This window comes from Ascaphus truei, chromosome 3 (assembly GCF_040206685.1).
Source record: "Ascaphus truei isolate aAscTru1 chromosome 3, aAscTru1.hap1, whole genome shotgun sequence".
Classification (NCBI taxonomy): domain Eukaryota; kingdom Metazoa; phylum Chordata; class Amphibia; order Anura; family Ascaphidae; genus Ascaphus; species Ascaphus truei.
In genome coordinates this window covers 85297698-85321285 of record NC_134485.1, presented here as the reverse complement: position 1 = coordinate 85321285, position 23588 = coordinate 85297698, and the positions used below count along the sequence as shown (strand labels likewise).

Below are 23588 nucleotides of genomic sequence, written 5' to 3'. Positions count from 1 at the left end.
CAGTCTGTCGTGGGTGCGATCGCGACGGCTCGCAATCGCTGGTAGTAAAAGGAATTTTTATTTCAGTGATCGCCGTGGCACGTGAGCGGTTCAGCCAATGAGGGCAAACCGCACACAGCCACACCCCCCGGTTACCCTCATCTCCTGCACTAGTAGCAGGAATCTACTACAACAGCAACAGCTGATGTGACAGTCGCTTTGCCCTAACTATAAGCAGAGCCTTATTCTGAATTTTTTTTCCCCCCACATGATCCAGTCTCCATCATCATTGATAAGTGCACCGCTTCCCCCCCTCTGGGTTTTCCAGTCATCTATTTCCGGCAGCCGTGTGCACACCAGCCCCGGGGATACTTTGTGGAGGTTGTGAGAACCCTATACCGCTGTTATTGATAGAATAAGAGGTGATCTGGCACACAAAATAAATGAAGCACTATAATGTCACCTGCCGGTGCCCACGGAGCAAGGGGGGTCGTCCTACCAGGTCCCCAAGTGGGATCAGGGTACAGAGAATAGTCCAGGCACACGGTTTTATCACAAAGAAGAAAATTTAATCCAGCATAAATGCAACGTTTCGGCTGCACACAGGCAGCCTTTGTCACGGCGAGAGCTGATACTAAACAATACTAAAAACCCTTAAATACCCCTTAGGTAAGAGTAAGGGGTATTTAAGGGTTTTTAGTATTGTTTAGTATCAGCTCTCGCCGTGACAAAGGCTGCCTGTGTGCAGCCGAAACGTTGCATTTATGCTGGATTAAATTTTCTTTTTTGTGATAAAACCGTGTGCCTGGACTATCCTCTTTACCCTGCTCCAGGAGTAACATACCCCTAGCCACATAGGGATCTGTCCCTGGCTCACAGCTGTGAGTCTATGGATAACCCACCTGGGCAACATACTATGGGGGCTTGTTATCTTTCCACAATAGGAGTTATTTGTTATATACATACTGAATATCTTCAGTGTCCAGATTTACCTCAATTTTATTACATGTATTGCAGTCATCTGCATGGGAGATATATAAATCAAAGAATCCAGTGTCTGTGCGTCAGAAAAATGTCCAGTGTGTACACACACTTATTTTTCTGACACTATTCTCTACATGTGGCTCACAGATCGCTCAGCCGACATGCGCTCCATTGCGCATGCACACCCACTATATCCAAGGCCCAACGCTCTGCTCCACTCCCTCTTGCCTGCCCCTTCACACTTAACCTTGTATAAGCAAAATGACAGACTAGAAGATGTCATGTGACATGCCCATCATTTGCATGAGCGAGGGAGTGAAATGCAGAATCTGGGATCTTCACCAGGTTGAAGGCTGCCACACTAGAGACATTTGAAGGATTGTTTCATGGTGTTAATGTTTTTAATATTTCCCAAATGTGATCTTCTGCTTCTTCATTTAGCACAGGATGTGATCCGTAGAACAGCAGATGAATGAACGTGCAAAACCAGAATCCCCCAAACCCATTCATGCAATAATTACTGTAACACTGGCACGCCAAGACAAAGTCAAGTTACTTTTTTTTGTTTTTTTTTATTTAAAATCAAAATTTTAAGACTAGGACAAAATATATAAAAAGTTTCTATAAAACCTCCCAAGTCTAAACCATCCAGGCTTCCTCAAACACACAACTTGTGAAACGTAACCCACGGCTTGCTGCTCAGGCACCGAGCACACGCACACAGTCACCCTATTAACCATTTTGTTGGAGCATGGTGCTGTACTAGAAACACCTTTAGCAGCACTGGGATTAAATGAACATTTGCAAGTGAATTTGCCCACTATGATCAAGGGTCTGCACAAAAAGGCTAGCATTAGGGTAAAGCCAAAGTGTGTACACCAAACCACTAGCCTTCCCCCCTTCATACCCTTCCTCCCCTTCATTCTAGCACATTCTCAAGTGGGCTTCTCTGCTCCTTTAAACCCTGTGGGTATGCATTTTGATGGCTGCAGGTACTCCAGTTGGCAAATAAGCCCCCATAGAGACATTTGCCCCCTCTGCTGCCAGAAAGCCTTGCAGCACATTGCTAGTCTTTCTGGCAGCAAAGGAGTCATCTGATAGTAGTCAACCTTCTGCAGTGGTCACGTAATGATGCACCAAGCTATAGATCTTACATGGGTCCCATGTTACAGACCCTTTACAATGTTGTTCTACCAAGTGAGAGACTTTAAGAGCTCTTCCAACCAGGCATTGCCAGTGATTTAAGCAACTACACCTACTCCGCACCTGTTGCACAGTCTCACATATTCTAACATGCTCCATTACCACCCCCCAGTTTTCCCCTTAGAGGTAGCTTACAAGTACATTTTTCACAACAGGAAAAAAAAAAAAAAAGCAATGGACAATTTAAAATAGTTCTTCCAAATATTCATATCTTTACGTTTTGTTGACCGTTTATAGTTTGTGTTTTGAGGAGACTGCTAAAAACCAGTGTTCACTTTCTCGTTAAACAGCTAAAACCAAGTCTGCCAGCATCAAACCTATTCGGATTAGAATTGTACGCATATTCCGTATTGCAAAAACGGAGCGTTAAGGGCTTTAAACAAAGTGCTGGATCATTAACTTCACATTGCCAGTTTCACAAACATTGGATTTTGGGGTATAACATGAGGCACAATAAACCCCCCTTAAGACCAACATTCTTGCCATAATCCTGCAGCTTTCATAGATATTGCTTCTCTTTTCTGCTGCATGATCTCAACGCAGGTATCTCAATAGGGCAGCTGAGAAGTGAAGAATAAGGGAAGTTCGTCTGGAGAATGCACCTGTATAATCAGGCAACAATCGCCCAACTGCAGAGGCAAATGGTATCCACTATATGACTGTAGCCTCTGCAGCACGTAGAAAACATTAATTATTGATTTCCAGAAGACTTTCCTTCGCTTTAGAGGGGTCAGAGACATAAGAGCAGAAAGGCACTGCAATACATTTAAGGTTACCAAATAGCCACTTGCAGTGCACTGGATAAACAAAATCCGCAGAGATAAATGGGGGTTTAACAACGCAAGAACCCTAAAGAAAACCACAGGTATACCAAAGCACCTTCTTCCCAGCTGCTTGTGCCCATTAACAGTGATGTCACAGAGCAGATATAGGCATGCACAAGGGAGAGGGATTCGGGGACAGTGTCTGTGCAGTGTCTATGGTGCCACTTTGCAGTCTTCCTCAGTCCTACATTGGCAGCGACGTTCTGCACCACAAGGTGTCACTGCGGTACCCTTCAACCTCCAAGCGGATGAAAGCAGACTAGGCTGAGCAGCAAATGCAGGTTAGACTTTTTTAACCCGCTGGTGCTGTAGGGCAGACACGTTCCATGGCATCACCACACGCATATTCCTTCATGGCCACAGCAAAGCTAGCGGTGCTGGCTATCTGCCCAGGACAGGGCGGTCTTTTTGCTCAATGCAGCGGCGGTCCACTGAAAGAGCCAGCACAGCATAGTTGAGCACGGACGTTGGAAAGGCAAGGTTACAAGCACTGTTACTTCTTGCGCGTGTTCTGACGTCTCGCCTGCAGCCGCTGCCGAACGCTTGAAGGTTTGGATCCAGAGCCGATAGAAAATGAAGGCGCAGGGGCTTTAAAAAGGAGAAGGGAAGAGAAACAGAACTCAGATCCCAATTGTCAGCTATATTGTCCTTTGTGTTAAGCAGCAAATGTACCTGTGTAGGTTTAATACCTATATGTAACCTGTTTTGCCAAAAATAATCCAGACTGTGTTCTCCCTGAGAGAACCCTACTGGATTAGTCTCACAGAACATTTCATATTTTTAAATACATCTGTTCTAGCTGCTAAGCCTTAGCACACCTGGTTAACAGTCACAACTGAATGGAACAGGCCTATTTAACTAGTGAGCTGGAATTCTACAGCAAGCGTGGATTTGTAAGATTCAACCTTTGCTTTATCATGAGGACGATCCTCAAGGTTAACGAATGACCACTGAAACTAGCGAGCAGACAACAGGGAGACAAAGCAGAGGAATCTCAACATTAAAAGCACTTGTTTAGAACAAGTGAAACATCCCAACAAAAATTGGCCTGTCCGTTTTATAAAGGACAATTATTTTGACATAATTGGAACGGGGGACCCCCTCTAGTGCAGAGCTGGGGACCTCCCTGTTCTGGAGAATTACCTGGGAAGGTGCTGGCGTTCCTCATGGAGGAAACTGCCACTGGCATTGACAAATAGAAGCAGCAATAGATTGCTTTGTGGCTTCCCATTTGGCTGGCTGATCATGCAAGATTTGGCAGCTATGCCGACTGCCTAGGAGGGAACTTTAAACACTTTCACCATATGTATCTTAGGAACTAGGGCTCCCCTGGCACTAAAAATAGCACAGTTCATCATTCCAGGCCCCTCAATTCAAATTCTGCATACTTAAAAATAAAATAAAACAATCCCACGCAGAATGGCACCGTTCCATGTTAATAGAGTAGGTGCACTCACAGGACGCCTCGGGTGCACGGAAAGCAGCCTGCAGATCTGAGGTAAACTATACCATTTCTTTAAAGGGGGGGGGGGGGGGGGGGGGCGCAAAAAAAGGTACTCTATTCTGGATGAATCAGCGTTTCGGTCACTAACACAGACCTTCATCCGGAGTTGGTCGAAACAATTCATCCAGAAAAAAAAAGCGTACCTTTCTCTCCCCCCCCGCCCCCTCCCCAAAACCTCAGGGAGGCCAGTTCTTTCTATTAAGAGAAATTGTTTTTACCTTTACATGCCTCAGATGAGCAAATTGTAACCTCCGGTTTACTACATATTAAACCTCTCCCCCCAAATATAAGAAAGAAAACAAGTAACCCCCCCCAGGTGATCAAGGTGCAACGGTCTAAAAATCCTATGTACAATGCTCCCTAAACTAATTGTGAAGCGCTGTGTGTGCTGCTGGGAGAAAAACACTATATGAAATAAGTTAAAGACTTTGTTAAAGACAAGCAAATAAGTACAACTTACTAAATGCAGGACCGGGGGTGACAAAGCCTGGGGTCGGAGTCCCAAAACCAAACGACCCCGTGGTAGAAGAGACGCTCTGACCAAACGTTGGCGTTGATGTCCCTGCAAGGGGGTGAAATACAATGGAGACAATAATGAATTACATAGAATGGCAACAATTCCTCTTAGAAGCGATTGTCCTGGATCTGTCCTAACAGTTTACATGTAGTGGACAAAATCAGGACATTGCTAAATAATAAAACACTTCAGTTTCTGCAGTCTTTACACCTTTTCTTTTGGGTGATAAGGCTGGCAATGCATAAATCAAACGTTTACTTTGACTAGTGATGGCAGCAGAATGCTTGGCAAACAGATACAAATAGTTGGCCAATATGGTATGAACATTGAGAAAGAAAACAAAATCCCAGAACACAAATATAACATTTTTGCTGGACAGGCGAGTGAATCTTTCCAAGGAAGCCAATCACACCGACTGGTAAATTGAAATATTTCATTCCCCATTGTAGGAATTCCCCTTTTATGACATTTGTCTTAAGAAAAAGATGAAAAAAGTGATACAGTTGGAAATTAAGTTAACTTTACAGAACCAGTGGTAAATAAAAACACACATTTTACACAACAGTGCATAACTACACTTTTATATGTAGAAGAAAGCCCTGGAACAAAGTTGGTTACCTGTCATGTAAACTACCAATTACAGAGTTTATTACTGTGGGTACAGGGTGAGGGGAGTACACTGAATTAAAAACTAGTCTACCATTTAACGGAATAAATCAGTCCCACATATGTAAACAACAAAAACATTTAAGACCAAGTAAGGGTAGAATCATTGTAACCGAGCCAATTACACGATCATCATGTTTGTATCCTGTAAAAACCAATGGATTTTCTTTCGGACCGGTTTAATACATACCAGCTGTTTCTAATGGTTATGTTTGACTAATAATGGCATCATTACTTCAGATTCTGAAACTAAACATCATTTACCTCCATTAATAGACAGATTCTGAATATTGAAAACACAACCCTGTAATAGTGAAATAGTAAGATGTTAAAGAACTCAGCTTTGCCAATGTTTTCTTTTTTTGTTTTAAACCACGTATAATTCAGCTAAACTTAAGCTATTAGCACATCAATGCGATGCACACTTACCACTAAAAGCCAATTTGTTCTCAGTTGTTCCAGGGGTCCCAAAGCCGAAGGGCGCGCTCTGGTTTGTGGTACCAATGCTATTCTGTGCCACAGATGAGCTACCAAAAGCTGCTGCTGTGGTGCATGGCGCATTCTGTGCTGCTCCAAAGTTAAAGCCTCTGCCTGTGTTGTTGCTCGGAGTCCCGCTGCCGAAGCCTGTAGCAGCGGTGTTTGACGCGCCTCCAAAGGAGAACTGCGCCTGAGTGGGAACGCCAAACAGTGCAGTGTTTGGTGCGTTGACGCTTGTTTGTGCGCTGCTTACAGTGCCGAATGTGGTGGATTTGGTGGCAGCTGGCGCAGTGTTGCCAAATGAGAAGGCGGGGTTGGTTGCTCCACCAAAGGTCTGTTGGGTGCCAGCTCCAAATGCTGGCTGGGAGCTGTTACTGAAAGCAGACTGAGTGCCTGTCCCAAATGCAAGCTGTCCTACTGAGCTACCAAAGCTGGGGAGCGGTGTGGGCTTACTGGTTTGCACTTGAGTGCTACTGTTGAATGCAGCCTGGCCAGTGTTACCAGAGAATGAGGGTGGGTTTGTCGTCGAGCCAAAGGTGGTTGTGAAAGCAGATGTGGTAGACCCAAACGCGGTCACTGGTTGGGGCTGAGCTGTGGCTACAGGTGCAGTCTGTTTACTGCCAAAGAGGCTGAAGCCAGCATTAGTCTGTAAGGTAGGGAGCTGCCCAAAGGGAGCAGCAGGTTTGTTTTGGGGGGCTGTATTTTGGTCATTTGCCAAAAGAGAGGAGGTGGTGCAGGGGAGGCTCTGGGGCGCTGCTCCAAACTGGAATGTAGGTGCAGTACTGGAGCTGGGTGTGCTGGTGGTGGACAGCACAAAGGTGGGTTTGGCAGTGGAGTCGGTGCTCGTTCCTGTGCCACTCAGAGAGGGGAATGATTGGGATGGGGCAGTGGATGTAGCGGTCTGCTGGAATGTGAAGGGCAAGGAAGCAGTCAAAGGGGCCCCCTGGCTATCCAGCTTCCCAAATATTGGTTTGAATGTGGTAGCTGGGGCCGCACTGGTGGTTGCAGAGAGCAAGGGAGCTGCGGGAGGGTTTGCAGTCTGAGGAGCTCTAAAGACTGGTTTGAAAGAGGGCTGAGGAGACTTATCTGTATTGCTAAGCATCTGGAAGAGAATCCCGTTCTTCGGGGATTCAGATTTGGGTTGAGTTAATCCCAGTGGTTGAGAGAGCGCACTGCTGTTAGGTGTGACTGAAGCGAGTGCTGGAGCAGAGAGGGAGGGTGTTGGAGCAGATACCATGGATGGTTTGACTTCAGATGAGTTTGCGGTGAGGGAAAAAGAAACCATTGGGGCAGTTGTAATTGTGTTGGCAGTGCTCTGCGTCAGAGTGACCACTGCAGCAGGGGCTAGAAAAGAAAAAAACATTTAAAACATATTTCAGTTGCTCAGGAAAACATACTTAGGCTGCATATATGGGGACATCACACTACCAACCATGTGTGCGCACACCAGCACTATGTTTATATGCCAATTTCTTAGCCACCAGCAATATCAATGCATCATTGTATAACACTGTCACTGTATAGCTGTGTGTGTCATTTAATAACCCACCAGACAGATTGAGGTCGAGACTTGGTAAGTGCCTAACAAAAGTGTGAATTCAGACTCCAGTTTGGCAATCCTTAAATAGTTTGTATGGGAGTGCTGTGGCGTTGTGACCTGGTCTATATTACCAAAATTAAAAGAAGCCAATGCACATCCGTCTTGATCCAACATTAAGGGGGTAGTTCAAAATAAACCGAAGCAGCCGATGAAGTGCGATTGGCCAGAAAGCCCCATTTAAATCAATTGGGGTTTTTTTTCCGCGTCCCAAAGTGTAAGAAAGTTGAGGATTCCATAAATATTTTTTACTTTTGCCCCTCTAGAAAACAGCCCGCGCACACAAACTATGACGGTTGATCTTAACTGTACTGGATGATCTAACACTGGATTTATTCTCTGGAGGACTTTCCCATAAGGATTAAAGAAGCAGAAGCGGTTCTGCAAGTTTGTGTAGGGCCTGCACTTTGGGAGGCAGGCTCATCCTCTGGCCAAAATATACCCTTCCTTTGAGAAAAAGAAAAAAAAACGGGTAACAGGTTCTTGGCCAAAATTTAAGGTTGTACCCGGTCGGGCCCTTACCTGCAGGGTGGCGGCGACATCTAGGATCAGCAGCAGGAGTCCTGTGACAGTGGCAGCATCGGAGGTGTCTTCAGCCGGCGGGGGAGCTGCAGGAATCACTTCCATAGCACCGGAGAAGGTAAATAGTGTGTGTGTGAGCCGCCGGGGAACCACGTGACCGGAGCAGGAGACGGAGCGTTCCTATTGGACAGATGGCTGTCCAATAGGAACGCTCCGTCTCCGGTCACGTGGTTCCCCGGCGGCTCACACACACTATTTACCTGCTCCGGTGCTGTGGAAGTGATTCCTGCAGCTCCCCCGCCGGCTGAAGACACCTCCGATGCTGCCACTGTCACAGGACTCCTGCTGCTGGTCCTAGATGTCTTCGGAAAGGTAAGTATGAAAGATTATTTCAAGCTGCCCTGACATTACCCGGCCGGGCCCACTTCAGTGGCCGGTTCCGGGTAGCTGGAAATGGGCCGGGTAATTCTGGGTACTCTGTACACCACTAATATATTGCCGGCTTTATGCAGCATTGGAATAGCACTGGTAGGAAATGGTTTATTATTTCAATTGCTGGTTTTTAAGTGTACTCCGTGCAAGGCAGTTGTGCCTTGTTTCTATGGTGCCGATTGCAGGATTGTAGTGCTGGTAACTGTACAGACCTCATGACATGGCTCAGTGGCACCATTATATTGATACTTTGACAAACCAGCCACCCTTCAAAAGCAGCAATTTTGTTTTTATTTACCATTCAGGGAACCAACACTCCACTCCGTGGAGCAGAGCCAGTCTATTTCTAGCACAGGTTACCCCTGGTCCCAGAGTACCTATGTATTCACTGGTGACTGCATGCACCTGGGAAAACAATATGGCTGCCAAATTTAGCAGGGTCCAGACCACTAGGAAGTTGCATCATCGGTTGCGGCTTCCTATATGCCTGCACTGGTGGCCGCGTTTGTTGCTCTATAAGAAGCAGTGGCAGCGAAGATCAATCATCTTGGAACCATTGTCTCCGGCACTGCAAGTAGTGAGGATCAGCACACCAGGACCTCCTGATCCCACTTAGGATTAAGGCTTCACTTACATTTTCCTAGGATTGTGGCTTTGCCTGTATTGGAAAATTGGCCAAAGTATCTTATTAAAGCACAATTTCCCTCAATATCCTATGTTTTTTTTTTAAAATAGATCCATGTAGTATTAGACACGTACTGCACTTTTTCGTTAACCATTATGCACTTTAATGATTTTTAATGTATTAAGCTTGCTTGGTTACTACAGCAACCACATAGAAAGCCACAGCACTTCTTTTGAAATAGGCGGCGATATTGCTAGCCCTGGGAAGCAGGATCTTCTATCAATCACAGGAGAACAGATCGATCGGCGGCTTAGATAATTGCATTGCTTAGATGAAGGCATTGCAAAGTAAACATCTTTTGCCTAAACACACTGCACCAAGTTTTCAGCCATGCATTTTTGGGGCTAAAAATGGTCACGGGTGAGCCATCTTTAAAATGTTTCACTCCTCTACAAGGTATTCTCAGCAGCATTCATTTAAAGCTGCAGTTCAATTTTTTCCCCATTCAATATGTGCATCAATACAATCTGCACACTGATAAGTGATTAGCTAAGCTGCAGATCGATCTGTTCTCCTATAATCAATCGCTGACGATTCGAGGATTCTTTAATTCACTGTTAGAGCTGCAGAAGATTACCCAAGATGCAAAGTTCTGTGTGGAAAATCATGTGACCAGGCAGTCACTAAATACAATTGGTGCACTGCTAGAGAGAGCAGGGCTCAAGAACCAGAGCCTGTCTCAGAAAAGGAAGGGGATGTGACTTTGTAAATGGTTGCTATAAAAACAAAAATGCTTGTTACATTATAATACATTAAAAATGTCGTTAAAAATTGCTACAAGTATTTTCTCATAGTACAGAACTGATTTATTAAAAAACACATGTAGGATATTGCTTGAAGTGTAGCTTTAATATACCCTTTATAAGCCTATGTACTAGCGGAGATTTGCATGAAAGTGGCAGCACTAGAGATACCTACATGCTTTGTTCAATTCCCAAATAGCTTGGAATTGTTCAACATCTTAAATTCCTTTTAACAATCGTACTTTACTCCCGCAGTCATAGTCATGTGCCGTCACTGGCAGCTGTATCTCACCTTGGGAAACCTCCTGGCTCTGCATCTTAGCCAGACTCTGCAGCAGAGGATTGCTGCTGGCAGTGGAGGTCTGTAACTCCAGGGGTTTAGGGGCAGCTGGAGCCAGCGTGAAGGTGTGTGAGGCTTGCAGGGCAGAGGTAGCTACTGGTGTGGAGCTGGAAGGCAGAGAGTCTGAGGAAGAAAAAAAAAAACCCACCATGGTTAGTTGTGAAAGAGAAGGCCAAACACAGAACACGAGAAATTGATTTCATGCTCACCAGGGGTCTCCTCCAATGCCTTGTTCAATCGTTGTAGAGCCGCTTTCTTCTCCGAGTCCCAGTCCTTTGAAGTGATGCTGTATCCTACAAGAGGGGGAGGAGGCTGCAGGAGGAAGAGAAGGAGCATTACAGCATTGGCTCTGTGCTCTGCAACCGCAACCGCCTCTGGCACTGCGGATACCTACCAGGGGGTATGGTTCTCCACGCCCCGAGCAGACCAGCAGCACTTTACGCCGCCGCTTGCCACCACTGCTCCCGGTATCAGACGAGGGGCTCCCGCCTGCTGACTTTTTCAAGACAAGGGTCTCGTTAACTGCAACAGGAATAGGAGAAAAAAAAGGCAACATTAATGTAACAATATGGGAAAGGTTCAAGTTTATACCGCACACAAAGTCCCGGGTTTTCTGGGCAGTTGAAGTGTACGTATGTATATCTTTATTAATATAGCACCATCCAGGTACATATCGCTTCACGACAGTAATGCATATAAAATATAACATAATGGGAATAAGCGCTTCAGATACAATAGGAAAAGGAGTCCCTGCCACAAAGAGCTTACAGTCTAAGTGGTAAGAACTGACAGAAGTGCATAGCAGATGCAAGCCACAAGATAGATGGGTTCATTTGTGTACACTTTGGCTGCTTTACACCCTTGGTGTCAAACTCAGAATAGCTTGGGGGCCAATTCTTACATTCTAGACCATCAGGTGATCATAGCGCAAATTGAAATCAATAGTGCAGTGAAAGTGCAGTGAATAAATTATAACATTGATCACACTTATACTGTTACTTCATATACTGGAATCTCCTGGGTTTAGGGACTCCTTGTAGACCTCAAATGGAGAACGAAGGCCTCAAAAACATAGGATCTAAAATGCAATACAGCTGCTCGCCAGAATGTGCTGTAAATGCTTTCAAACACCAATAGAAGAGCTTGTACTGGAAAATTGATACACTGTAACGTCAATCTTGGACCATTTCAACTATTATTTCTATAGCTATGCAAGTACAACTTGGTCAATGACAAAGTATCTAGCCTTGTATCGTTTGCTCATTGCCTTATCATTTATATGTAATTACTGTCTTATTTTTGGTGCTCTTTTGTAACACTCAAAAACCAACCCAATAAAATATTTGAAACAAAACTTGTGTTGTCAAGTAATTATCATAAAAGAACAGGGGCCATGCACTCCGCGATATACAATGCAGATTTAAATTCTATTTTCTCACATATGGAGCTCTGAGGTTAGAACGTTTTTGTTCCAGATCACAAACAGCAGACACTGGCAATGAAGCTCAAGCAGCTCATTTGAGTCGAGTTAGAGGGTGTCTGACAAGGAGATCGCAGACCAAGCCAACTCACGTTTTCCCGACGATTGCTCCCTGCTGTCAGATTTCACTGGGGTGGATGTATTTGACTCGTGCAGCTCCTCTTCTCTGGAGCAAGAGAAATTAGAATGCAAACGTCTCAGAAAGACCCAAACACCAACAAAACGCAACAACCTCAAGAGTCAAGAAAAACTATTGGTAGAAATAACTGTTTAACTGATGTCTATGACATGTGGAAGGTCCAGGATATTCCTCTATGCTTTAACCAAACAAACAAAAGTGTCTAATAAAAAGGTATCGTCTTTTCCAAAAAGTTTACTTTGGACCACATCTTAGAATTCCCTAAATGGTTTAATCTGTGGTGTATGGAAAAAAAATGTCAAATGGAGACCTACATTCACCATGTTACCCCAAAATCACTTCCATGAGCAGGGAGCCACTTCCCAACAGCATAGTCCCCCCGCCTGTCTTCCGGCAACATGGAGGAAGAACAATGGAGACTCAAGAGGGCAGCAAGTATGTTACAGTGAGGAGGCCGAGGAGGAGGAGGAGGGTGAAGAGGAATTGGGTAAATGGAACGCTGATGCCGACTCCTGTTCTCCCCAGTCTGAGCACAAGGCAGAATTAAAATGGTGACCCCATGCTAGAAGACACAAGTATACTGGATAGATGCACAAATGGTATTTCTGACAACTGCTCTAGACATCCCATCAGCTATCCACTAGAAATAACTACGTTTAATACCAACATTAAAATATTAAAGATGGAATTTTCCAAAATGTAAAGGTCATGGTGTCTCATTCACAGGATACCTGCATCATCAGATCCATTGATGCAGAGCAAGGTGCAACATTATAGCAAGACCAGTGCCTTCAACTATCAGTTTATAACTGCTTTCATTCTTGACCTATATGAAACACCAGAAATACTAAACAATTGCAAACTAGAGATGCAAATTCCCCATCAGCTCTAAGATGTTATACCTAAAAGGGTTCCTTACATACCTGGCTTTCTTGACTTGCCATTCGGGTGTCTGGCATCTGGAAGAGGAGGTGCTGGAGACTGTAGAGGTATTCTGAACACTTCTCTTTCTTTTCTGAAAAGGATATATAGTGTGGGATTTACTAACTTCTCTGTCTCATTATCCCCCTTCACAAAAGGTCCACAGGCAGTGTCCATAAATCTGTTTACTTATCACATGGGGTTTTAATTCAAACAAGGCCTTTCAAAAACAAATTTAATTACAGATGTTTATATGGTATCAAGCCCCTAGTTGTGTACACACACACACACACACACACACACACACACACACACACACACACACACACGTATTCCCTCCTGACATATCCAGAGGGGAAAAAAAGCTCCTAAAAGCATCAGTTTCTAAACCCATCCTCAGACTACCTTCCCCTCTACATATTAGAAATAACCAATGGCAAACACAAGGGTACCTTATATGTATGCACATAAACAGAAGATTAACTGGTTATCCACAAAACACAGTGTACGGCTAGGTTTAGAGGACATGGGCTGGGCATGCTAAATGTTTATCATGGAAAAATATATAAAATAGCACAACAAAATCACTAATTCAGGTCACAGCAAGGGAAGTAGATCTAACAAAGATTTAAAATAAATAAATAAATAAATAAAACCATCTGTCCCTGCAGCTCAGGTTCACTCACCCAGAGAGACGAGGAGAAAAAAGAGAAGCTAGAGTGGGGAAAGAAAAGACCGACAGATCATAGTGAAATCTGTGGGGGAACTGGAATCTCCGTTGAAGGAACTCACAGGAAATAAGTTATTTTGCGCAGAGGACTGGAATGGAAACGGCAGCCAGAGGTGGAGAGGTGGCAGAAATACTCCTTTCCGAGTCACGCACGGAGAAGCGCCGGCATCTAGTGAGACGTGGCGTCAACCTCTGGGCTCTTTTTACCGCGCTTTTACTTCCTCCAGTTTGTTCCCACCGTGGCATTCTGATTATACCACAAGGATTTCTACCATCTCCACCTCTGGCTGCCGGTTAAAGTACCAGTCTATTCTAGTCCTCTGCGCAAGAGACATTTTCCACGAGCTCCTTCAACGGAGAGGGTCTATTCCAGTTCCCCCACAGATTTCACTATGATCTACTTGTGTCTTCTTTCCCAGCGCTATAGGTTCTTTTTCCTGGAACTAAATGTTTATCCTGTTTAATACCACACAGATTAGACACACTAAACAGTACCTGTAAGAGGTCTGGACCTGAACTGTAGGAACTGGTGATTGCGTTGTGGGAGGACATGGGTAAGCCATTCATCATGGGACTGTTCACGGAACTGACAGAAGAGGTGCGACAGCGTTTGCCGATGGTGTCATCTGGAACCTGCAAGTTAAGCGCTCTCTTCAAATTGTCCGGCCTGAGATGTTAGAAGGGCACAATGTTAGAGTGTCACAGCCTAGGATTCCCCCAACACCCCCATACAGACACGATCACTATATATTTAGAAGTTAGAATCCAGACTTTGGGTGATGTAACAGAAAATAGAAGACAATACACTGTAGTTTAAATACCATGGGGGTGTAGGAATGTTACTAAACCCTCTACGGCACACTACAATCACTATAGGCGACCAAATATTGCAGCATGATTATGAAAGGCCATCTAGTATATCAGGGTCAAAGACTATTCATAGAGATCAGTCTCTGGACGCCCACTCTGTGCATGTTTGTCAATGGGTCCATGTCTCAAATGACCATCTGCTCCAGGAGATCCACATTTCAACTTTACGGGATTTAAAAGTGCAACAGGTTAGTGATGACCGCCCTATAATTAGCACGAGTCAGCATTAAGTTTATCACCCACTAACCCTTAGTAGCGACTTACTTTGAAACCAGTGAAGATGGAGTTCCATTAGCCACCAACGGCTTAAATGTTGATTGCCCACTACCACTGGTGTGTGGTCTCCTGGAAAAATAGACAAAAAAAAGTCAAACTTGCGATGAAATATGTTGTCACGGGCCTAGTCTAATTCTGCCCATCTCTTATACAACCATATATATTCCTACTGTATATTCAACTGCAAAATATATTATGCATTATTTTGTTATTTGTTACAGCGATAAGAAAAGATTTGTAATATCTTTCCAAAAGAGGAACTTGTTCACATAGGTCTAAGGAGCAAGAGAGGAAGCTAAGAAAGTGAGAGAAAAACATAGGAATCAGAAACTTCTCCCCAAGTGAGAAAAATAGCTCAAAAAGTGAGATATGCAAATCTAAGAAAGAAAGAAAGAGGAAGTAGTGTGTGTATAACACACACACAAATATATGTAGACTGGATTTATAAAACCTTATGTTATCTTTTATATGTATACAATGTGTTTACAATACTTATAAGTGTAGATACGTTCCAGATACAACACAGAACAGTGCTCTTGATTCAGTCTCAGAATAGAACGATTCCTCTGGAAATTAGCTAGGTTGGAAAGTAATGATCATCACAATGTGAAATGTAACAAAACATTTCCTACACATACACTTGCTGTCAAACAACCCAATGTGCTGGACAGTAACCCAGATCACACTGTGGAACATTTACAAACCAGTACATCTTAATTAACGGTTTGTAATCACATTTGAGTTTTAATGTTATGAATGAGCATTGTTCACTCAAGGGGGGGTGGGATCATCCAATGAAAGCAATGCACCGCCAAAAGGAAAATCACATTAAAAAAAAAAATCTGGCATTGGCCCGTTTGCCTTTCCTGCGTCCGTGTGCGCACTATTGCAGGGGGGGCTTCAGCAACTGTGCGTTATAAAGACTGGGGCCAAGAGAGAAAAGGGGTTGAGAACCACTGAAGTAGATAAAGCCTTACAACTTCATCTCTGGTATCTTTATTCTTCCCCCATAAAGAAAACCCATGTTCCAACACAACAGCTATAGGAGGGAAATGTGTACTTTTAGAGGCAAGGCATTACGAATAGGAATAATTGTATACATAATGTAATCATTGTAATCATTAAAATCTAGGATATATATTTTTTATTATTATGCATTATACATACACATGCTTTTCTGAAGTAGAGATGTCAACGTTTTAGTATTATCTTACTTTTTCGTCCTTCTCATTATTGAGTAGTGGATAGTATTAGTTAGGTTAAAGTTTTTTTTCCTTTTGATACTTTGTTGAATTTGCGTGTTTCATTTGTTAATGAGTATGGAGTATCAAACGTCTGGTAGTATTTAGCAATTCCATCTTCTGTTTGGGCATTCATTGCTTTATGTGGATAATGTTAGCTTATGAGTCTGTTTTTGTTAATAAAGTTCTTTCCGCCTGGGTCAGTTGGCTCCAGTTAACAATACGCTCTGAGCTCACGTCTGAGACGGCCCATCTGTGGGTCGCTGGCTAGTGACGTCACTCCAACGGAGGCTGTATGTATATAAAAAGCTGGTTTTACCTTTACACCTTGATAAAACACGACTTCGCGAAGGGCGTAGGTGCGTTTCAACCTCTATCCATGTGATACAATACTTTTATATTTTTTATTGGAGTCACCTCTTGCTCTTGATTTTTAAAAAAATGTTATTATGGTTGTGCTCCATATGCTTTACTCTGATGCAAAAAAAATCTAAACGGGTAAAGTTAAGACTGCGGCAACAATTACATTGGTTAAAGACCTCGATATTAGCCAGACATACACACCTGATCTCACCCACGCCTCCCTGCCATCTCTTCCCTGTAAATTGTGTTATCCTCATTTTAATACCGACTAACCTTAAAACTTGCCCCACAAATCCAGCATACCAATAGCCTGCACTCATGGTTACTGTCCCACACTCAGTCACTCCTACCACCCATTGTGACCACTGTCATCTACCGCACTTATTCCCTCACCTGCTGTCTCCAAGTTTCCCATCAAACCTCTTAGATTGTAAGCTCTTCGGGGCAGGGATTTTCTTTCCTATTGTCTGATTTTCCTGCACTTATTGTATTATAATTCCCTGTACTGTATTCTTTGTGAAGCGCCGAGTACACTTTTTGCAACGGGGTGCTCTCCGGAGCTGAACGTCATTAATTTAAGCTCCGGGGACACCCTACGCCTGGAGATGCTTACCTCCGAAGTAGGTGCCGGTAGCCGCTCCGGCTGAGCAAGCAGGGATTTAAAGTTTAAAGCTCCTGCGTCACATGGGCTAATAGGAAGCCGCACCGATTAAATACTTCCTATTGGCCCAAGATATCTGAACAGCAGTCATTATGTGATCCCTGGCAACCGAGTATAGCAACCGCCACCTACGTGTTTTTTTTTTTTTTTTTTTAAATGGGCGGTTTGAATTGCTGCTTTAAGTCCACTTACAGTATTCAAATCCATTTTTGTGGCACACAGATTAGACTTCCGAGGGTCTACTCTTTGGGCAAACTGATCCTTCTAATGTGCCTGTGAATTACCAGTGTTGCATTTTTCTGCCCCGTGAAAGACCTTCATGGCTTCCTTCATAACCTGCTCCACTTGGCTACTCACACAAAGCTGTTTTTGCATTGTGAATTAATCGCTGATGTTTGTGGTGACAACTGGCCCGGACTGCCATTAAAAGCTTGACAAATTATTTTCTTTTCCGACACATGTCTCCAAGAGGAATCATGTTGCCCGTACCAGCCTTGACGGAACCAGTTTCCTTGCTAGATTCCACAAAATGTCATTGCTGGCCATTGTCCATTTGGCGTGCTCCAAGCGTCTTTCCCAAACATCTCCCCAGTGACATCTCCCACACAGGCACACTAGATTGTATGGATAACCAATGCACTTACGCATAGGTGAATTCACCTAATTTGCATAGAAATATAATGTTTGTTGGATGATTCAGAAACCTGGTCTGGTCAGGGATTCACCAAGAAGAGTTGGGAAATTTCGCCTCTAAAAGAAACCCTTCAACTTATTTCCCACTTAACTATATGTTATGCCTCAAAGAAAAATCCCACTAAGGGAAAACTGGTTTTTAAAAACGGTGGCAGCATGAAAACATTTCCTCCAAATTTTGACTAACTTTTCAATAAAGCAAGCAGTGGTTTAAATTTTTAGGAACAGTCGCATCATATTAATGCACTGTGGAGACTGGGTGACTACAAACAGTGCCCATAACCTTCAGCACCCACATGGATAAATCAAAGGGCAAGAGAAAAAAACAAACCAAAGTCTAAAACATGCCCTAGTAGTATATATATATATATATACTAGCCTGTACGGATTTATGAGGTCTCCCTCAAACCTCCTAGCACGGCACTAACCTCCTCTTCGTCTCTTGACCTTCAAGGACAGAGCATTCTTCATCTTTGGCGGTCCTCTTCCGGCTATCCCGGATGGCACTCAGGACCGTCTCCTTTGCACATGGATCTGGAGCAGAGTGGACAGAGGTGGACGCCGGGGACAGAGCCAATAAATGATCAAGACTAGAAATCAAGAGGAAGGGGGTGGCACGTGAGCACGGACTAATTTCGTATCATTTTATACATCGTTTATTTGTTTTTAGTACACAAGAACCAAGTTTAAAGGTGAAAACAAACCGTTAGACAAAAAACACTGGGAATTAAAGCAATCACAAATGGAGGCATCCGTGTCCGTAAGGAAGACAGATTTTAGGTTTCAGTTAGCAAAAACTGAAAGATGCCAACAGGTCACTGGCAAAAATAAGATGACAATGTAAAAATAAATAAACAGCATTACAAAAAGCCATTAGCGATTGTCCCCAAGTGAATATGTACGTTTAATAAAGGGAATGTTCTGAAGAAAATGAACAGAATCAATTCAACAAAACAAATGGAAAGGACATTTACTTAGAATCTCAAATTGTAATTATTGCGAATGAGGTGAGCGGGGGCGAATGAGGCCAGGTTGCACACACAGGTGAGCGGGCGAATGAGGCCAGGTTGCACACACAGGTGAGCGGGCGAATGAGGCCAGGTTGCACACACAGGTGAGCCGGCGAATGAGGCCAGGTTGCACACACAGGTGAGCGGGCGAATGAGGCCAGGTTGCACACACAGGTGAGCGGGCGAATGAGGCCAGGTTGCACACGCAGGTGAGCGGGCGAATGAGGCCAGGTTGCACACGCAGGTGAGCGGGCGAATGAGGCCAGGTTGCACACGCAGGTGAGCGGGCGAATGAGGCCAGGTTGCACACGCAGGTGAGCGGGCGAATGAGGCCAGGTTGCACACGCAGATGAGCAGGCGAATGAGGCCAGGTTGCACGCGCAGGTGAACGGGCGAATGAGGCCAGGTTGCACACGCAGGTGAGCGGGCGAATGAGGCCAGGTTGCACACGCAGGTGAGCGGGCGAAAGAGGCCAGGTTGCACACGCAGGTGAGCGGGCGAATGAGGCCAGGTTGCACACGCAGGTGAACGGGCGAATGAGGCCTGGTTCAGTACACAGGTGAGTGGGCGAACGAGGCCTGGTTACTTACACAGGTGAGTGGGCGATATTGGAGTCTGGACGGGCAATTTTCACAGTTACAGGGCTGCGCATCATTGAGTTTTTAGGTGACAGCAGGATCTTGCGCTGATACCCATCCAAACACACCATCGGAAAGGAACCTGGCATGCTATAATGTGGCTGATGGGTAGGGTAACGCCGGCGTGGGTTCATAAGATTTCTGTTGGACACACAAGGAGTCTCCCTAAAGAAAAAACAGCAAGCATTTGTTACAAGAATTGCATGAATTCTTCCCAACTACACCTTGTAGAACAGTACTGTATTTTGCAACTTTTTTTGGTTAAGGAAACCTATGTGAAATTCTGCAGAACCCCAACCCGCTCTAATAGCGTGTCTGAGATCAGATGCATTGTAAGGAACCCCAACCCTCTCTAATAGCGCGTCTGAGATCAGATGCATTGTAAGGAACCCCAACTCTCCAACAAGTGTGAGATCAGATGTATTGTAGGGAACTTCAACCCTCTCTAATAGTGTCGGAGATCAGATACATTGTAACTTCTGTATTTGGTACACTTTTCAAATGACCTCAAAATGGCAGGGAACCCTTTAGGAGTTCCATGGCAACCCACGGGTTCCTAGGAGCCCTGGTTGAAAAACACTGTTGTAGAATCCTGAAACGTGCTAAAAACACCTAAAGTTTAACAGGACTGACTGAAAAAGACGCAAGAACAAAGTTTAATTGTAACGATTATTACAGGACAAGAATTGACATCTAAGGCCTGGGACATAGTGCCCCAAACAGTGCGGAGGCGCGCTGAGGCTCAGGGAAAGCGGTGCTTTCCCTGGCCTTACACAGCGCGCCGTCAGGGGGCGGGCCAGTGACGTCACGGAGCTGGTTTGCCCTCATTGGGCGAACCGCTCACGTGACCGGCACTGCGCTCCGGCGAGCGCCAAATTTCAAAACTGTGTCAGACACACGCTTCCGCAAGCGTGCGCGAGCCCCTGCTAAAGCCGCTCTCATTGCGGCTGCAGGGGCTCAGTTTCGAACAGCAGCGCGCCTCAGCGCATAAGCGCTGGCCATGCCAGAGGCCTAACCGTCGACATCCCACTCTTACTGTATATACAGCATGACCATCTTGCCATGTTCTACGTGTTGTAAAATTTTACTGTGCAGGACAGTTTTCTTATGCTGAAAAATGTTACTACACTGCACATTTTATCATCCCGATTATTGGAGGCAGTTTATAACAACTTTGGGTTTACCCAGTTTATTATGCTAGTGAATCTACATATGGCATGGATTTTGAAATACAGGCATACCCCGCATTAGCGTACGCAGTGGGACCGGAGCATGTATGTAAAGTGAAAATGTACTTAAAGTGAAGCACTACCTTTTTTCCCACTTATAGATGAAAGTACTGTACTGCAATCGTCATATACGTGCATAACTGATGTAAATGAAGCATTTGTAACAGGCTCTATAGTCTCCCCGCTTGCGCAAAGCTTCGGTACAGGTAGGGAGCCGGTATTGCTGTTCAGGACGTGCTGACAGGCGCATGCGTGAGCTCCCGTTTGCCTATTGGGCGATATGTCCTTACTCGCGAGTGTACTTAAAGTGAGTGTCCTTAAAGCGGGGTATGCCTGTACCACACTTGTTTCATATGTTCAGCAGAACATCTAAGGCCGCGCTTATATTGCCATCGCCGGCATGGTCGCTGGAAAAATCAAATTGAAGTGACTTCCAGCGATTGCGACCAAGCCGTCTCGCCAACTATAAGCGCACGCAACAGCGTCACTACATTTGTTTTGACGTATGAAAGTGTTTAATATACTACACTGTATGGCTTTTTCTCTTTTTCTTTGCTCCCTCATGCGAGTCTTGTTCCTGCAATTGTCATCACACCAATTTGCCAACACTGGCTGGCAAGTTATCACTTCTCGTCAAACATTAGGAGATCCCACAAAAATAATGTTAATGGGGTACATAACTGCTAGTATTGAAGCTGTTTACTTGAATAAACCCAGATTGAATCCTAGTGTATATATGCATATACTACTTTTTATTGCCTCACTTCTCAGGACCTTCTCGTTGCCCCTAGACTTTGCTCTGGGCTGGTGCACCAGGCTTCCCCCGTGACCCCCGACCCCCATCCCACCTGAAGGAGAGGCGTCTGGCCGGGGTCAGCACGGCCGGATTAGGCCTGCTCAGCTGCTCCCTGATCTCTCGGGACCCCCGGCCCAGCGGCCCCGCCGGGGGCTCCTGCTTGCCCATGTAACTGCCCATGAGTAGCAGCAGGTCCGCAGGGCTCCACTTGGAGGGAGCCGGCGCCCTCTGCCTCCGGGGCGGTATAGGTCTCCTCGCTCCTCCCAAGCCGGTCAGCGGCTTCCAACCTGCCAGGCCCCGCAGCAGCCCCGAGCCCAGGTATCCACCGCAGCCGCCCAGCAACAGCCCGACCACGGCGAGCGCCGGGGAGCAGGCGGCTCCGAGCAAGAGAAGGGAGAGGGCCACGAGCGCAGCGGCCGGCAGCCTGGCCGGGTCTCCCAGTGTGCGCCGGAGCCCGTCCCGCAGCCTGTCTCCTGCGCGCTGCGCTCCCGGCGGACACATCGCGGCCGCGCGCCCTCACAGGCCCTTAAATACCCAGCCTGCCCCGCGCGCGCGCCACACCGCTGCGTCACATCCCTCCCGCGCTCTGACACCGCCCCCTCCCTGCTGCATTCTTGTTTGGGAACCATGGTCCTAGCCACTCAAATCTTTTTTGGCGCGAGGCAGCGGGTCACGTGGCGCGACTTTCTATCCCTGGAGTGGAAAGGATCTCTATGACTTGAACCGCCTTCTCCCCCCCCATATCTGTGGTTGCGTTCCAGTGACGCCACTGGTCCGGGCCTCCAATCAGATGCGTTGGCGGGCTCAGCACATTCACACCTCTGCTGCTGCTGCCAGATGTACTGGTCCCATCTTCTATGTTGAGCCTACATGTTTGGGGGTGAAGGGGATATAGTCATTGGCGGATTTCCCATTAGGCCCAGGCCTGGGGCAGCATACAAAGGCCCCTGCTCTCTTCCCCACTGATTGATGGGGGAGGGCGTGGGGCCTCTGTAAGGCTTTGGTCCCGCTGCGTCCGGTGGCGCGCGCGGCCGCGGGCCACCAGCTCCTTTCTTCCAATCTGGAGGTCCCCGCTGGCTCCTTCAGACGTGGCTGACTGCGTGCTGTGACGCGTCAGCCGGCCGATGCTGCAAGCTTCTGGTGATCAGAAGCGCTGACGCGTCACGTGGTGCAGCCGTCAGCCAATGAGGAGGGAAGGGAGGCGGCTACCCTGTCTGTGCAGCCGTGCATAGCGCCCCCCCCCCCCTCCTCTGGTGCCAGGAGGGGGGGAGGGGGGCTCCGGGAGTGAGAGAGGGACCGACAGGGGGGGGGGGGACAGCACGAGAGCCCTCCGCTCAAACCACGCCCCCCCGCCACCCCCAGCTCCCGCTCCCTACAGACCGCAGGGAGCGGTCAATTGCCTCTCCACGCGCCGCCTGTCTGTAGTGCGGGCGCGTGGTCTGAGGCAGCGTGCCCTTAGCCTAAGGCCAGGTCCATGGTGCCTTTGCCTGTGCGGAGGCGTGCTCGGCCGTGACATACGTTTGAAGCAGGTGCGTTTTTTGGCCATGGTACCCGCACCCTCCGTGGGCGTGTCTAGGGGTGTGCCAGTGACGCTCACGTGACCTGTCTGTTGCACTGAGAAATTAGTTTAATTGATTTCTCACGCAACGCGCACCCCCTCCTGCTTACGCATGCCGCTTGGATGCGAACAAGTCTGTTCGCTCAGCGTGCGGACGCCTCGGCACGGTCTGCTGTACCATGGCCCCAGCCTAAAGGTCTCTACCTTCTCCTTTGCGCCACCCTCCTCCTGCAGACTACACATGGCGATGCGTTGCCATGACAATGTGATGTCAGATTGCATCGTGTTATCATGAAAACGCGTCGTCACGCAACGTTGCGGCATCATTAGACGCCGCGACTCTGCAGAAAGAGGAAGGCGGCTCTGCAGGAGGAGGCAGCCCGGTGGTTAGTGCCTATGCGCCACAACATTTTAAATCCGCCACTGGATATTGTAATCTGCTTACAGATGGTTTTACAAAAATTAAGACTTGCTTGTTAAAATATTTATTTGGAGGAAAGAAATGAATAA

At 46.1% G+C, this 23588-nt stretch overlaps 1 protein-coding gene across 1 annotated transcript; it reads right to left on the bottom strand.

Annotated features, from left to right (window-relative positions):
* Window positions 1-1515: 1515 nt before the first annotated feature.
* POM121 (POM121 transmembrane nucleoporin) lies at window positions 1516-22054 on the bottom strand. Its single transcript, XM_075594464.1, has 13 exons — window positions 21573-22054; window positions 19448-19660; window positions 18276-18437; window positions 14878-14958; window positions 14239-14410; window positions 13016-13107; window positions 12046-12119; window positions 10868-10995; window positions 10683-10785; window positions 10426-10596; window positions 6107-7498; window positions 4955-5056; window positions 1516-3578 (listed from the first exon to the last, which is right to left on the bottom strand). The coding sequence occupies exons 1-13, from the start codon at window positions 22019-22021 to the stop codon at window positions 3484-3486; spliced, it is 3234 nt and encodes a 1077-aa protein (XP_075450579.1). The 5' UTR covers window positions 22022-22054; the 3' UTR covers window positions 1516-3483.
* Window positions 22055-23588: the final 1534 nt, after the last annotated feature.